Raw genomic sequence first — 17,016 nt, 5'->3', positions numbered from 1 at the left:
GGAGGCCTTGTGGATCTCAAGGTGAAAGAATCGGTGGACTCTTATTGACTCTTTGCATCTGTTAAGATCGGGATTCGGGAGACACAATCATCTTCAAACTGCTGCTGCCTTTGAAGATCTTCAAATCAGTAAGTGTTCATCATTTGCTGTAATATCATTTCCAGCTTTATTTCAACCATCAAAACCCATCCATGCTTCCATCACAGCCTCCCCTCACCCAACCCTACACTTGATCTAACTTTCAGCCCCTTCCTTCTTGCAAAACCCTAAAAACTACCATTCTCCCCAAGCTGCCGAAATCCTAAAATTCCAGCTGAACCATTTCCACCGTCAAAAACCTTTTAATATTTCAACCATAGCTCCCTTACCATCTCCCTTACACTCGGCAGCAATCCCAACCCCATCCTAGAATCTAAACCTCAAACCCCCCTCATTCCATTAGAACCCAAAGAACCCCAATTCTGCCTGAACCACTTCCAGCCATCCAAAGTATACCCAACCTTGGCCGAGTGCTGTTCTCAGCCTTAGGGAAACTCGACCTGAACGCCTGCCCCTAATTCCCATTTTAAGCCCTAGAATCCATCATCTCCTTCTTCCCCAAAACCCGAAATTTGAAACCCTAAATTTCTGTTTTTTGAAAGTTTCATTCAAACGTCTTCAAACTTGGTTTATAGATCCCCCCAAACCTGCCCAACTTTACCCTATAAGATTCAACTCCAAGATCCTAAGTCTAACCCTTGAAATGACCCAATTTCCTCAAATCTGCCCCTCCAAACCAGTAGCTTATATGATCCTTTTTCACATGGCTCCTTGTAGACTTATCTTCTATCTAGGACTACATTAATGCTGTTTCCAGTGTTAATTATTTTCTTCTTCAACCAGGAATTAGTTAAGTTTTTGCCCGTACAATTCTCTTTGTTCTGCTAACATTCATTGTGGTCGCAATACTGTTGTTAGCTTAAATAATGTTTTCTTCTATTTAGCTGAAATAATGTTTTCTTTTGAACTATTATTTTGGACTTCAACAGGGATTTGAGCAATAGTCATTAAGATTATAATGTAGTATTCTATTCAATTCATTTTAAGGTGACAAGGAATGCAACAAACTAATTTGATGAATACCACCAAGTTGATAATGAAGTCTAAGACATAGGTTTAAATTTGTAATGTGAAAGTTGATAATAATGTGCATCAATCATCCCTTTGATGGCCATTCTAAGCTCCATCAAACTATAAGTCTGGGTACATCAGCAAGTGCTATTATTGTGTTTATTAGGTGTACAAGCCTATTGCATAGTGAATATATGCCTGTATTTTTGCTCCCGGATTTTTACAAAACAACCGTGTTAAACACTTATAGTATCATTGCTGTACACGTTATATTGCGCCGATTTTTGAAAAGTGTTATTGCCATCTAGTCCGTTTAATTGTCGTACGTATCCGTATCTGTATTATTGCTGTTCCCAAACTTACTAACTATGGGCCACTCACAGACAGAAAACTCTTCTCCAGAATAAGAATCAACGATGTCAGTAACTTATGTTAAGGTAGCTCAGTAGCACAGAGTGAGCCTACAGTAAGAATGGCAACCAAATGAAAGATGCTCATCTAATGGTTTATATTATTGACTTGTATCTATTTGACTTCAGGTGTGGGGGAGAGAGAGGAAGTTCAACTTCCAAATGGCAAGTAACATTTCAATTTCTGTTTTTCATTTTTCAGAAAAAGAAAACGAAAGATAGAGAGAAAGAGAAAGATGCTGAAGTTTCTATCGAAGGTGAAGATTGAGTTCAATGCACTGGACACGCGAACCGCTGCGTGCATGGAGTTTCTGGCACAATGTAATGCTCGCACGGCGAAGGAGTCAAATCCAGCATGTCAGCTTTTGGTGAAGCGACGAACGGACGACCATCCTCCTCAGATTACAGTAACATTCGTGAATGGTGTTGAAGAGGTGATCGATGCGACTTCCACCTCAGCCCAGAGCATAAGGACTATGATTCTGGAGAAGGGTCAGCACCTTGAGACCGAGCAAATGTTTCGCGACGCCGGTGAAACATGGCCTGTCATTATCCCTGAAGAGGAGCTCCACCAACGGGCCCCTGGTACCAAGGTAATGTATATGTACTGTAATGTACTTTTTCTCTTGTGCTTCACTTTATAGTAATTGGTTCCTGGCTTCTTCTGAAACTGCTTAATTATAGTGTTGTTTGCTTGTTTCTGTCATGGGCATTTTGTCAGACATGATATGGGCACACTATCTGATGGTCTGTAGCTTTGTTGTTGCTGATGTACAAGCCATATATTCTTGGATTTTTGGCATTATTTGTTAACCAAATTGCAATCCTTCCTGCGGATTTGAAACAACCATTCCTGTGACATTGTATTCAGTCAGTGAGCTTGGTTTAATGATATTTTTCTCCCCCCCACCCCGCCCCCCCCAAAAAAAAACCATATTTTTCTTATTAGTCAGACCATTTGTTAACCAAATTGTAATCCTTCATCTCCCCCTCTTTTTGTTACGGAAAAGAAGTTTTCTATTACTGATATCACAACACAACAGAAAAGACTAAGGCCTCGTTTAGTTTGGTTTGGAGTAGAGTGAAATGAAGTGAAGTAAAATTGGAACAAAAGCAAAGTGTAAAGATTTCTTCAATCATTATGATGAATGATTGCGTAACTAACTCTACAACATACTTAGTATGACTCGGGTGTTTTATCTAACTTTTTGGAACTGGCAGATCTCACAGATCACTTTTCTTGTATTAGTTTTAAATGTTTAAAGGACAATGCCCTTAAAAATAGGCTTTTAACGTTAGTTTATAAGGCTTTTTCTGATTATTCTGTTAACCTTCTGGAACCTTATGTACATCCTCTTTTCAGTTATATATTTTCTTTTTCATAAAAAAAAAACATACTAAATATGACAACTGAATTTTATTTCCCCTTCTGTCCAAAATATCTATGAAATGTAGATTTTATTTGCCATATTTTTGGTGTGAAACTTAAAACCAGAGATGAGTTTAATGGTTTTCCACACCAACTTATGTTGGGTATGGCCTTGCTTATATCGATTTGCTGGTAGTTACAAAGAGATGAGATACAAGTAACTACTGATAAGCTTAAGCTGAAGTTACAATGGTTTTGGAACCTAATGCTCTTGACTTGGTCTTTGACCTATTTCCAAGGGCAGACGTGGCTTGTGGAGATTTTTCCTTAATATGCCCCCGCAAGCGAAGTGGGCAAGGTTGAACGGTGAGCTTGGCTCTTAGTGTCCGAAAGCGAGGCGCGGAGAGACCTTTGGTCATGATGTCGGTAATCTGATCCTGATTGGGGACAAATCGGATATAAAGTCGCTTTGCAGTGACTTGTTCCCTAACAAAGTGGAAGTCGATCTCAATGTGCTTTATCTGTGCATAGGGGGTTAGCAACAAGGTAGGTAGCCCCAATGTTGTCACAGTAGACAGTAGACTAGGAGAAGAGTGATGGTAAAGGAGGGAGGGTGAGAGTGGTTTGGGTGGTTTAGTGGTAGGAGTGGTGGCAATGTTGCATGGAAGAACAACCGTGCCACTGTCAATGAGGACTGGTAGGTAGCCCCAATGTTGTCGATTGTAATGAAATGAGAAAAAGGAATTGAGTCTAATGGAGGACCGGGAAGGAGAAGAGAAGTTAGAAAGAAATCAGATTAGCAGGGGGAAAGAGAAGAAACCGTGAGAAGAAGAAGAAGAAAAGAGGGGGGGGGGGGAAGAAGAGTGCACACACACACACAGCGCCACAAACTCAATTCATTCTCTTCAATATCTCTCCAATACGTTTGTTACAACCAAATAAATAAGAAAATAAAAGACTTTAAAAAGGAAACAATTACTCTAGGACTCTTAACAAAAAGACAATTTAAAACTTACTAAAACTCATCCTATTAATCCCACCCAAATTAAAAGATCTCCTTACATAATTATCCCAATAAAATAAATAATAAAAACCTAAATAGCTACCAAAATAAAACTATATTTGGATCCGGTTCATCTCCATCTGGATACGCAACTAGGTTTTGATGCAAACCCGAGAGGGTAAGCAAGCCAAGATCGAATCTGGAAGAGAATTCTGATTTGAATCTGGTTTGAGTTTGTTATGGGTAGGTATGATGGAGGTTGATGAAGGGTGGCTGCAGGAAATGGATGATGGAGATGATGATGATAGATGAAGTTAAAATTAAGAGAAGATAAACAGAAAGTAAAAGATAGCTTTGGCAGCCTAGAGTCCCACTAGTTGTCCAACCGTCGGAGTCCCACCGAGGTCACGATCGAAGGAGTCCCACTTTGATCCCACTTGATAAACTCACAAGCATGTTCTCAAAGGGAAGAAGACTAAGTCTTTTTTTTGAAGAATTCTGGAGTGCCAAAGCAGCCTTCCATGATTTGAATTTATAAGGGAGGAAGGAGTTCCAAAAACCCCTTAGATACATGTAAGCAAGTAATGGACTGTTGGTATTCCCAACCCATTACATAGGAAACATCCCCCCATGCATCTAGGAACAATAAACAAGAACCTAGGACCTAGAAACAAGAAAAATAATAAATCTGCCTAGGAATATGAAAAGACACTTAACTACCTAGACTACTACTAAGCCTAATCCCGTATGCCTCCCTTGTACCTACATTTTAGACCCATTAAAGTGGCCCATTACAAAGAAAACACATGGAATCAAAGGCCCAATGCATAGATAACCCCACCCAAGGCTTATTTCCAATAAAATAAGCCCATTATGTGACTTATCTGCATCAATTTGGGTTGGTTCAAGGTAGTGCATCAGTTGGGTCAGCCCAGTCCAAGTTTCTCCTGCATCAATTCTCCCGGAGTTCAGAAAAACTTGTCCGTGAGTTTTCTAGAATGAGAAAATCAATCATGCGATCAACGTCAACTATCAATCCACGTCCAACTTGTATAAAATCCACGAGCCGAAATTCTTGATTGAAGTAACCATGGGAAAGCATATATTCAAATGGATCAACCGCCATGATTTCTTGATGTTCATCGGCCAATAACATTGCCTAGATGAAATATGTTCATGGAATTTCAGTTCTTCAATCGGACCGTTGATTTCATTGTGATCTTCAACTGCCTGGGTCGAAATCTGATTGTTGAAATAGGCTGCTTACTGCTTACCCGATTGGGGTAAGCAGTCCTAGTTCCACTAGGATTGGTCCTACCTGTCCTAGCTTACTGGGATTAGTCCTAGTCGAGTTAGGGTGGTTAGTCCCACTTTATTTATGTTTCTTTTTCTTTATTTTTTATTTTATTGTTTTTCCCCAGCCGAGTCCTAGTTTGGGATTCCTAGTTGTATTAGGAATTCCTAGTGGGACTAGGACTGAGTTAAGTTTCTATTTTCAGTTGTAATTCTGTTCTCTATATAAACAGGGCCTGAATGATCGAATTAATCATTCAAACATTCTCTACATCTCTCTTTTAACATGGTATCAGAGCTAGTCTCTCAGATCTAGCCTGGTTCCTAGCCCACCACCCTCCTTCCATTATCACTCGATCTCCATCTTCCCCCCCCCCCCCACTCAACTCTCTTCACTTTTTCTGGTTTTTTCTCCACTTAGGGCAGATCTAATGAGGTGATTTGTAGATGCTGCCCTAATTTTTCACCTCAGCAATTGATGATTTAAGAAGTTCTTTGATCGATAGCTGCTGCCCACACTTCTGCAAATTTTTTTTCGAGTTCTCCCTTATTGAAGATCAGATTCTCTTACAATTACAGGCTAGTTTTCTTGGGATCCAACACTGCAGGTTTTTCTGGACAGCTGCTGTCTCTGTTTCTCTTCCTACCATTGAGTTTGTTGCACAGATCTGCATCAACTTTGAAGACAGATTCTGCAATTTTTTTTACGACTTGAAGACCCCTGAATCTCAATCGACTTCTCTTCTAGGGTTTCCTCAAAACCCTAACTATCGATTTTTATTTAGGGCTGGTTCTTGTTGCTACAGAAGGGACTCATCTTTCAATTTTTATACTGTTTTGTCTGCAATATGGGGGACTCAGATGTAACCACGGCCAACTCTGGAGTTGATTCTCAGCCGCGGACAGAATTTCTCCCTTATGCTGCAGCTATTAAACTTGAGGGATCAAATTACCTCATCTGGGCCAGATCTTTCTCCTTGACTGTGGCTGGTAGGGGACTCAGTGGCCAACTTACTGGCACCACCACACAGCCTACTGAAGAAGGTGTTGCCCGTACTAAATGGGCTGCCAATGATGCTATGGTGATGTCCTTTATTACGAATTCTATGACCACTAACCTCTCCAGTCAATATCTACTCCTTGACACTGCTACTCAGATCTGGACTGCTGTCAAGGGAACTTAAGGCCGTTCAGGTAATGATGCTCAGGTGTATGACATTAGGAAGACACTCCAACATACCACTCAGCAGGAGCTGTCTGTCACTAAATACTATGCTGCCCTCAAGTGTTTATGGCAGCAATTGGATCACTATGCTAGGTTTTCACCTACTACTACTACTGACATCACTGCCTATCATTCCTATGTTGATAAGTTTCGGGTTTATGATTTCCTGGCTAGCCTCAATGATGATTATGATCCTATCCGGGTACAAGTCCTTGGTCAGATTCCTTTCCCCACTTTAGAGGAAACTTTTTCTTATGTTCACAGTGAAGAGACAAGAAGGGCTGCCATGATGATTACTCCCAAAGTTGAGCGATCAGCATTACTGACTGCTGCCTCCACTTCAGTTACTTCTTTTGACAGTGTTGGTGCTACCACTACTAAAGAGCCTATGAAATGTGAGCATTGTCACAAACCATATCACACGAAGGCTCAGTGTTGGAAATTACATGGCAAGCCTGCTGATTTTGAGGCCAGACGAGGACGTGCTAAGTCTAAAAGCAAAGCCAATCACACTGAAAGTGTAGCCCCAACTCCTACTGGCCGACATCGGTTTCTCTCGGAAGAACTCCGGCTCTCCGTCGTATGTTGAACATATCCGCTGCCTCTACTACTACGTCTGCCGCCAATTCGGGTTCCTTCTTTGCCCGCATGTATTTCTTTTCTGGTCATTGTGCATCGGTAGTATCCACTTCATGGATCATAGACTCGGTGCTACGATCACATGACAGTTCTTCTAGCCTTTTTGATACATATTCTCCTGCTTTGGTAAGGATAAAGTCAAAATTGCTGATGGGTCCCTCTCCTCCATCTCAGGGAAAGGATCCATTGGTTATTCTCCTTCCCTTACTCTGCCATCTGTGTTGCATATTCCCAAATTTACAACTAACCTTCTTTCCATTAGCAGTATCACTAAATCCCTAAATTGTAAAGTGACTTTTTTTCCAACTCACTGTGTTTTTCAGGAGCTGGACTCAGGGAAGACGATTGGATCGGGTAAAGTGCATGGCGGATTGTACCTGCTTGATGGAGATCCTACACCTACTCAGTCTTTACCTTCGGCATCTTTCTCTTCTGAAATACATAAATGGCACTCTAGACTAGGCCATCCCCCCTTAGGAGCTTTATCAAATTTATTTCCAACATTAGTTAAGGATTGTAATAAGGAAGTTTTTTTTTGTGAACCTTGTGTCTTGGCTAAATAGACACGTTCAACTTATCCTATTTCTAATAAGAGATCCTCTTCCTTATTTCATACTGTTCATACTGATGTATGGGGGCCTAGTAGGAAAGGTTCCCTGACTGGCCATCGGTGGTATGTCACTTTCATTGATTGCTATTCTAGGTTCACTTGGGTATACCTTATGCATACAAAAAATGAAGTTTTTTCTTGCTTTCAGCACTTTCATCAATTAATTAAGACCTAATTTACTGCCACTCTTAAAATTTTGAGGAGTGACAATGGGAAAGAGTATACGGAAGGTCAGTTCCAAAAATACCTTGCTGCCCATGGAATCCTCCATCAGACCAGCTGTGTTGACACTCCAGCCCAAAATGGTGTGGCTGAGAGGAAAAATCGCCACCTCTTGGAGGTGGCTAGAGCTCTTATGTTTGCTCGCAATGTCCCTTCCCTTTATTGGGGAGATGCAGTTCTTACTGCAGCCTATTTAATTAATAGGCTGCCCAGTCGGGTTCTTCTTTCCAAGGCCCCTATTGAGCTATTACTTGGCTCTTCTTCCTTCATAGTCTCACCTAAGGTGTTTGGCTGCGTTTGTTATGCCAGGGATACAAGGTCCCCTGGTAAACTTGACCCACGTAGTCTCCGCTGCATTTTCTTGGGTTACTCTACTACCCAGAAGGGGTACAGGTGTTATTACCCTCCTTCCCGCCGGACTTTTGTTAGCATGGATGTTGTTTTTCATGAACATGTTTCATATTATGTGTCCCCACCTCTTCAGGGGGAGAGTGTTAGTGAAGATGTGCTGACTATTGACTATCCACCTCCACTTCAGTCTGTTTACCACGAGTCCGAACCAGTTCGGCTGTCCCAGTTTCCCCGACTCAAGGAGAGGTTCCTATACAGGGGAGACTATCTCTATTCAAGAGGAGCAACCTACCCCGGTCCAGACTCCTATCCAAAGGACTATTAGTGAATTTCAGAGGAGGATTGATGATCGTACTGTGAAGACCTATGGAAGGAAACATAAGCAGGTTCAATCAACTGTTGCTCCAATACCCATCCAATTGCCGAACCCGGATCTAGAACCTGCCTCTCTACCTGGTAATATTCCTTCTCCTGAATTACCTATTGCTCTTCGCAAAGGTGTCAGGACTTGCACGCAGCATCCCATATCTCATGTTGTTTCTTATAACTCACTTTCCCCATCCTTTCATGCTTTTGTTTCCTCTCTTTCTTCTGTTCGTATTCCTAACCATTGGCAGGAAGCTCTATCAGACGGAAAGTGGAAGGCAGCTATGATGGAAGAAATGGAGGCCTTGAAGAAAAATAACACATGGGAGCTTGTGGTTCTTCCACCTGGGAAGAAAACCGTTGGATGCAAATGGGTGTTTGTGGTGAAACAGAAGGTTGATGGCACTGTGGATAGGTATAAGGCACGGCTCGTGGCCAAGGGGTTTACTCAGACATATGGCATTGATTACCAGGAAACTTTTGCACCTGTTGCAAAGTTGAATACTGTTCGTGTGTTATTATCTTGTGCAGTCAACCTTGGATGGGATTTGCAGCAGCTAGACGTAAAAAATGCCTTCCTAAATGGAGCACTGGATGAGGAGGTGTATATGGACGTCCCACCAGGGTTCTCTTGTGACAGAAACCAAGGAAAAGTGTGTAAACTGAAGCGTGCACTTTATGGGCTGAAGCAGTCACCTCGAGCATGGTTTGGCCGGTTCCACAAAGCTATGATTTCTGTGGGCTATAAGCAAAGTAATGCTGATCACACACTCTTTATAAAGAGGACTGGTGAAAAACTCGCTGTTCTTATAGTCTACGTCGATGATATAGTAGTTACTGGTAATGATGGTGATGAGATCAAACGACTGAAGACCTTCCTTGGACAAGAATTTGAGATTAAAGATCTAGGGAAATTACGATACTTTCTTGGGATTGAAGTGGCCAGATCTTCTAAAGGCATTTTTCTCTCTCAGAGGAAGTATGTCCTAGACTTATTAGCTGAAACCGGGTTGCTAGGCTGCCATCATTTAGATACTCCTATGGACCCTACTGTTCGACTCAAGGAGAAAGAAGGGGAGCCTGTTGATAAAGGCCGGTACCAAAGACTTGTAGGGAAGTTGATTTATCTCTCACACACTCATCCTGACATTGCTGTCGCCGTGAGTACTGTAAGCCAGTTTATGCATGATCCCTATTCTTCTCATATGGAGGTTGTTCTTCGTATCTTACACTATTTGAAGTCAGCTCCTGGAAAAGGAATTCTTTTGTCTACGCATGGTCATTTACGGATATAAGCATACACTGATTCTGATTGGGCTGGTTCTGCAGATCGCAAGTCTATTTCTGGGTATTGCTCCTTTGTAGGTGGAAATCTTGTCACGTGGCGTAGCAAGAAGCAAAATGTTGTTGCCCGTTCTAGTGCCGAAGCTGAGTTTCGAGCTATGGCACAGGGTATTTGTGAGTTACTCTGGCTTAAAGGGTTGTTACAAGATCTTGGTGTTCCTATTCGTCTTCCTATGATGTTGTACTGTGGCAACAAGGCTGCAATCAGCATAGCACACAATCCTGTACAGCATGATCGTACCAAGCATGTTGAGGTGGATAGGCATTTCACCAAAGAGAAGTTAGAAGATGGGCTGATTTGTATTCCTTTTGTGACATCTGCGGATCAACTTGCTGATGTCTTCACCAAGGGATTGTCTGGAAAATTGTTTCATCCCAATTTAGTCAAGTTGGGCATGATCGACATCTTTGCTCAACTTGAGGGGGAGTGTTGAAATAGGCTGCTTACTGCTTACCCGATTGGGGTAAGCAGTCCTAGTTCCACTAGGATTGGTCCTACCTGTCCTAGCTTACTAGGATTAGTCCTAGTCGAGTTAGGGTGGTTAGTCCCACTTTATTTATGTTTCTTTTTCTTTATTTTTATTTCCTTTTATTGTTTTTCCCCAGCCGAGTCCTAGTTTGGGATTCCTAGTTGTATTAGGAATTCCTAGTAGGACTAGGACTGAGTTAACTTTCTATTTTCAGTTGTAATTCTGTTCTCTATATAAACAGGGCCTGAATGATCGAATTAATCATTCAAGCATTCTCTACATCTCTCTTTTAACACTGATCATGGAATTTTAATTCTTCAATTGGACCGTTGATTTCATTGTGGTCTTCAACTGCCTAAGTCGAAATCTGATCATGGAGCTTTAACTCAGCCTTCAACAATTCATGGTTTGCTTAATGGACTCTTATGACTTCGTAATGTTGTTGGAGCTTTAACTCAGTCTTCAACCATTCATGGTTTGCTTGAAGGGCTCTTATGGCTTCGTCATTTTGTAGAAGTATTCTGGTCCACTGTTCAGGACTCATTTGGGTAGTGGATTGAAGAGAAGAAAAGAAATGTGGTGAAACAATGGGTGGGGAGGGGTAATTTTGGAAACTAATAAAATTAAAGGAGAAAAAGGAAATGAGAAAGAAAGACAGAGGGTATTATGGGGAACAAAAAATAAAAAAAGGAAACATAAAGGAACTGTGAGAGGGAGGGGTAAACTTGGAAGAAAATAAAACTAAAAGAGGAATAAAAGATGGGACAAGGGTACTGTTACAAAACCAGAATCCTACAACCAAACCAATGCAAGGAGAAAGGAAAGAGAAGAGACAATCAAAGTCGTGGGAGGCTGCCTGCGGGTACAATAAAATGCCTAACCGCAGGCCCCTCCTCTATTTGTAATAATCATTAATAAAAATAACATGGGGACTAAAATAACCCTGTTCATGATACTGTTCACTTGAACAGTGACATAGTCCATAAGACCAAAATAGCCCTAGAAACTCAACACTCCCCCTCAAGCTGGAGCATATACATCACCCATGCTCAGCTTGGAGCTAACAAAGACTTAGTAAACATGTCAGCCAACTGGTCTTTGGAAAAAACAAAAGGAGTCTCAACAAGCTTCTTTAAAACTGCATCCCGAACAAAGTAACAATCCACTTCAATATGCTTGGTACACTCGTGATAGACCGGATTGCTGGCAATATATATGGCAGCTTGGCTATGACAATACATCTTCATAGGAGTAGGCACAGGAAAACCCATTTCAAGGAGAAGAGAATGGAGCCACATTAATTCGGCTGTAGTAGGAGCCATATGTCACGGCCCGCCCAACAAAGGCCCACGGGCCTAACTTGCAAGCCCATGGACTTGAAACTTGGGCTAAGATCAAGTCTATGGCCTAGAACTCTCTACACTTAGAGAAGAGTCTAGAGATAGTCTAGAACCTCTAGAAGTAAGGATGGTTAAGGAAAGTTCTAGAGAAGCTTTGTAAATAGCTAAGGAAAGGGGAGACTTCTAGATTTCTCCAAGGAGGTGGGAAGGTTCTAGTCTCATAGGCTAGAAAGTTCTCCACCATTGGATGGAGGACACTTGTAAATATGTTAGGTATTCTTTGGGTTCTTGGTTGTCTATAAATAGAGGTGGCCTCATTTGGCACCACCCAACTAACCACCCAACCAACCAACCAAGCAAGTGAGCTATCAAGCATTGTAATCCAAGCTTTTGAGCAATACAAGTTCATTCTCTCAAACTCTCTCTTGTGTTCTCTAAGTTCTCTTCCCAAGTCCCTTGCTAGAGTTGTGGAAAGGCTGACTTAGTGCTAGAGTGAGTGCTAAGTGCCGGCACGGTTGCATAGAGAGGTCTAAGTCTGTGACAATCGTGGTATCAGAGCTTCGGTTGCGAGGGAGCATACTTGTGGAGACATCATGCCTAATACTTCGGAGGGGCTAGATATGGCAATGGACGAGCAAACCCGTGGAAGGGAGGCCATTCCCAACAAGGAAAAGCGAAGAGGCAAAGAGAAGTCTGTTGATGTTGGTGCTATGGAGCCACGCATAGCTCGGATGGAGTTTGCAATGGCCGAGGTGAAGGAGCACTTTGATGTTGTAGAGCAAAGCGGGGAGGAGCTCGAAGGCCACATGGTGGAGCTCAAGGAGGAGCTTGTGGGTCAAATGGGGGAGCTCAAGGAGTCCCTACTAAGCACTCTCAAGTCTCAACACCATAGTGCATGCCCAACAGGAGGAGTTTGCCACCTTCAAGACTCAATTGTGGGAAGCGTTGGCCAAGATGGATGTTCGCATCAATGAAGTTTAAGCGGATTGGGCCATGTGTAGGAGGGCAGCAGCCGGGGGAGCCACTACCTCACGTGACGTGCCTAGGGTGGAGGCACCAAGGCCCAAGGCATTCGATGGGAAGAGAGACGCACGGGAAGTCGACAACTTCTTGTGTCACATGGAGAGGTATTTCGAGGCGATGGCACTCGATGACGAGGCAACGAAGGTACGGACGGTTACACTTTACCTCACTGATATAGCGACTCTATGGTGGCACAGAAGGCATGCGGATATCAAAAAAGGTATGTGCACCATAGATACCTGGGATAGTTTTAAGAAGGAACTTAAAAGGCAATTCTATCCCAAGAATGCTACCTTCTTGGCAAGAAGGAACATCAAAAGGCTGAAGCATATTGGGTCTATTCAAGACTATGGCAAAGAGTTCACTACACTTGCGTTCAATGTCCCGAGTATGACTGACGAGAAATTATTGTTCAACTTCATGGATGGTCTCCAAAACTGGGCTGGGCAAGAGCTACAACACCTTGGTGTGCAAGACCTTGCTTCAGCCATTGTAGCGGCAGAATCATTGATGGAGTTCCAAAGAGAAGACAAGCCAAGAAAGAGCAATGGTGAGAACGGTGGAGGAGACCAAGGTTCTGACGCTCATCACCCCAAGGAAGGCAGTAACAAGCCCTCTTCAGGCAAGGAGGGTAAGCCTTGATATGACAAAAAGGATAAGTTCAAGCCCAAGTTCAAGTGTTTCTTGTGTGATGGGCCACACTGGGCCAGGGACTGTCCAAAGAAGAAGGCCTTAAGTGCCCTACTCGAGAAGAAGAGTCAGGAAGAATAGCCGATTCTTATGGGTTCCCTAATGCAACTTGGTGCCATCAAGGCCAAGACAGAGGTCAAGGCCACTACTCCACAGAAGGGGTTGATGTATGTGTAGGTACACATGAATGGGAAGCCCACACGTGTCATGATCGACACAAGTGCTACCCATAACTTTGTCTCAACGTAGGAGGCAAAGAAGCTTGGACTTAAGGTGTCCAAGGAGGGAGGTTGGCTCAAGGCTGTCAACTCCCAAGCTCGTCCCATACAAAACGTGGCTCGAAGGGTTGAGATGCGAATAGGGACGCGGAGAGGCACCGTGGATCTATCAGTGGTGCCCATGGATGACTATCAAGTGGTGTTGGGCATGGATTTCCTTAGAAGGGTTAAGGCTATACCCATGCCATTCATCAACACAGTTTGCATCATGAAGGAAGGTGCTCCATGTATGGTCCCAACGGTGTCAGGGACCAAGGAGAATGCTAAGCTCTTGACAGCGATGCAACTCGAGGAAGAGGGAAAGAAACTCAAAGACTCCACTCTCGGCTTATCGTCTGGAGCTAAGGGAGATGGCATTGTAGATGCGGAAGCAGGGCCTACTAAGAAGGTCCTTGATGGATGCAAGGACATCAGGCCATCAGGGATGCACAAACAATCACCACCTAAGGGAAGGTAGATGTGGCCCGGTCTTGCAAAAACAAGACCAAGAAGAAGAGAAAGAGAAGGGCTAGCAAAAGAAGGCGACCGACAAGCTTCAAAGGCAGACACTTAGTGCTCGACAAGTCGCTAAAGGAGGTATCCAAGGAAAAGGCTCGCCGATACACTGACCCATACGAGGTCATCAAGAAGAGACATGGTAGACTCAAGTTGTGGCTCAGTGGACGTTGCTACTTCGCATAAGAGGAGGCTATACATGCGTTCATGCAGGCCATATACAGAAGTTCTCCAAGAAGGTTGCGACGAGGGTGTCGCCAACTTAGGCGGGGGGAGAGTGTCACGGCCCGCCCAACAAAGGCCCACGGGCCAAACTTGCAAGCCCATGAACTTAAAACTTGGGCTAAGACCAAGTCTATGGCCTAGAACTCTCTACACTTAGAAAAGAGTCTAGAGATAGTCTAGAACCTCTAGAAGCAAGGATGGTTAAGGAAATTTCTAGAGAACCTTCTAGAGAAGCCTTGTAAATAGCCAAGGAAAGAGGAGACATCTAGATTTCTCCAAGTAGCTAGAATCCTCCTCAAAGGAGGTGGGAAGGTTCTAGTCTCTTAGGCTAGAAAGTTCTTCACCATTGGATGGAGGACACTTGTAAATATGTTAGGTATTCTTTGGGTTCTTGGTTGCCTATAAATAGAGGTGGCCTCATTTGGCCAAGGCACCACCCAACCAACCACCCAACCAAGCAAGTGAGCTATCAAGCATTGTAATCCAAGCTTTTGAGTAATACAAGTTCATTCTCTCAAACTCTCTCTTGTGTTCTCTAAGTTCTCTTCTCAAGTCCCTTTCTAGAGTTGTGGAAAGGCTGACTTAGTGCTAGCGTGAGTGCTAAGTGCCGGCACGGTTGCTTAGAGAGGTCTAAGTCCGTGACACATAGCTCTGTATTCTGCCTTAGCACTAGATCTGGCAATGGATGTATGTTTCTTACTACGCCATGTAACTAGGTTACCTCCAACAAAAGTACAGTAGCCTGTAGTAGAACGACGATCACTGGCTGAACCAGCTCAATCAGCGTCAGAGAAAGCAACCTACTCTATATGCTTATTAGGTCGATAAATAAGCCCTTTACCAGGACCACCCTGATATGAACAGCTGCATCCCCCAATGAGCCTTCTGAGGAGACTGCATGAAGTCATAAACTGGCTAAGGACACCGACTGCAAAAGATATGCCTGGCCTGGTGACTGTGAGATATATCAACTTCCCAATCAAGCTCCTATATTGATGCACATCTTGAAGAGGCTCACCATCAACAACTCCAAACTTCTGATGAGGATCCATAGGAACATCCACTGGTTTTGATGCAAGCATACCAGTGTCAGATAGGAGATCTAAGACATACTTTCTTTGGGACAAGCTAATACCTTTCTTGCTTCTCACGACCTCAATACCAAGGAAATAGTGAAGTTGACCTAAATCCTTGGGTTCAAAATGCTATTGTAGATATTCTTTTACCTCTGTAATACCAGCCGCATCATTACAAGAGAATCAGAGATGATTATCTCAACCACATAAACAATCAAAACAATTATTTTATCCCCTCAACAACAAACAAAGACAGAATGGTCCGAGTAACACTGTGAAAAACCACAAGAGATAACGATGGTACTAAATTTCTCAAACCACGCCCTGGGCGACTGTGTAAGGCCATAAATAGTTTTATGTAATCTGCAAACATGACCACTACTCTCCCCCTGAGCAACATACCCTGAAGATTGCTCCATACATAGTTATCAAGGCGTCGCCTTGCAATGCCATGGCGTCCAGGCTCCTTGGTCGCCTTGGACGCCTTGGGCCCCATGGCGGGCGCCTTGCCGCCATGGCAGTGTCGCCTTGATTTTTTACCCTCTAAAACGCCATGGTCGCCTTCCCGCCTTGATAACTATGGCTCCATATAGACCTCTTGTAGATCACCATAAAGAAATGCATTTTTAATATCCAATTGAAATAAGGGCTAATCAATGTTAACAACAAGAGAAATAAGCAGGCGAACCAAATCCAACCGGGCAACAAGAGAGAATGTCTCAAAGTAATCAACTCGATAAGTCTGAGTATACCCTTTGGCAACCAGACAGGCTTTTAGCTGTTCAACAGATCCATCAGAATGGTACTTAACAGTATAAACCCAACGACACTTAACCAAGTCCTTACTAGGAGGTAAATCTACCAAACTCCACGGGTTAAAAGAGCATCCATTTCAACATCCATAACGGCTTTCCAGCCAGGGAGTTGAAGAGCTTCAGTATGATTTTTAGGAATAGGATTAGTAGAGAGAGACAATGCAAACTGATGAATAGGAGGAGGGAGATGAGACAAGGAAACAAACCAAGGTTCAAGAACTCGTTTCGAGTACAGGTTCGACCTGGCCAAAAAGCGAATTGGGCCGAGATCTCAGCGAATTGGGGTAATTTTTTTTTCAACTCGATGGCTAGTTTTCGGTGGGTTTTAGATCTAGTTTGGTAATGAAAGTTGGTATATAACCTATTTTGGGCCATTTAAACCCAATGACACTATCAGATTTTGAAAAATCAAAGTCCAAATAAGAGTTTCACTTAGTTGGAAACCAGGACAGACACTTATTTATGCTTAATATCATTTAAGTAAATGTTTTTGTATTTGTATTTCATTTACTTAAGATATTATTCATAAATAAGCAAATTCTAAAAGGATAAAAAGTTAACCCCCCAGTTCAAGAACAAAAATTGGATTTTTGGCGGTAGGTGCAATTTTCAACTTTCTAATGCTGGGGTTTTTCTTAAATCTAAAAATCCCATAAATCTTA

General features: G+C 42.8%; 1 protein-coding gene across 1 annotated transcript; it reads left to right on the top strand.

Moving 5' to 3' along the window:
• Positions 1-1,726: 1,726 nt before the first annotated feature.
• Positions 1,727-14,790, top strand: LOC122663119. Its single transcript, XM_043858820.1, has 2 exons — positions 1,727-2,113; positions 14,710-14,790. Exons 1-2 carry the CDS (start codon positions 1,757-1,759, stop codon positions 14,788-14,790), a joined length of 438 nt encoding a protein of 145 aa, XP_043714755.1. The 5' UTR covers positions 1,727-1,756.
• The last annotated feature ends 2,226 nt before the right edge of the window (positions 14,791-17,016 follow it).

This window comes from Telopea speciosissima, chromosome 5 (genome assembly GCF_018873765.1).
Source record: "Telopea speciosissima isolate NSW1024214 ecotype Mountain lineage chromosome 5, Tspe_v1, whole genome shotgun sequence".
NCBI classification, from domain to species: Eukaryota; Viridiplantae; Streptophyta; class Magnoliopsida; order Proteales; family Proteaceae; genus Telopea; species Telopea speciosissima.
This window is presented reverse-complemented; position numbering and strand designations above follow the sequence as displayed.

Coding starts and splice junctions, on each gene's coding strand:
- LOC122663119 (XM_043858820.1), top strand. CDS start 1,757: ATGCTGAAGTTTCTATCGAAGGTGAAGATTGAGTTCAATGCACTGGAC. Junction 2,114..14,709: donor AACGGGCCCCTGGTACCAAG/GTAATGTATATG, acceptor CCTTGTAAATAG/CCAAGGAAAGAGGAGACATC.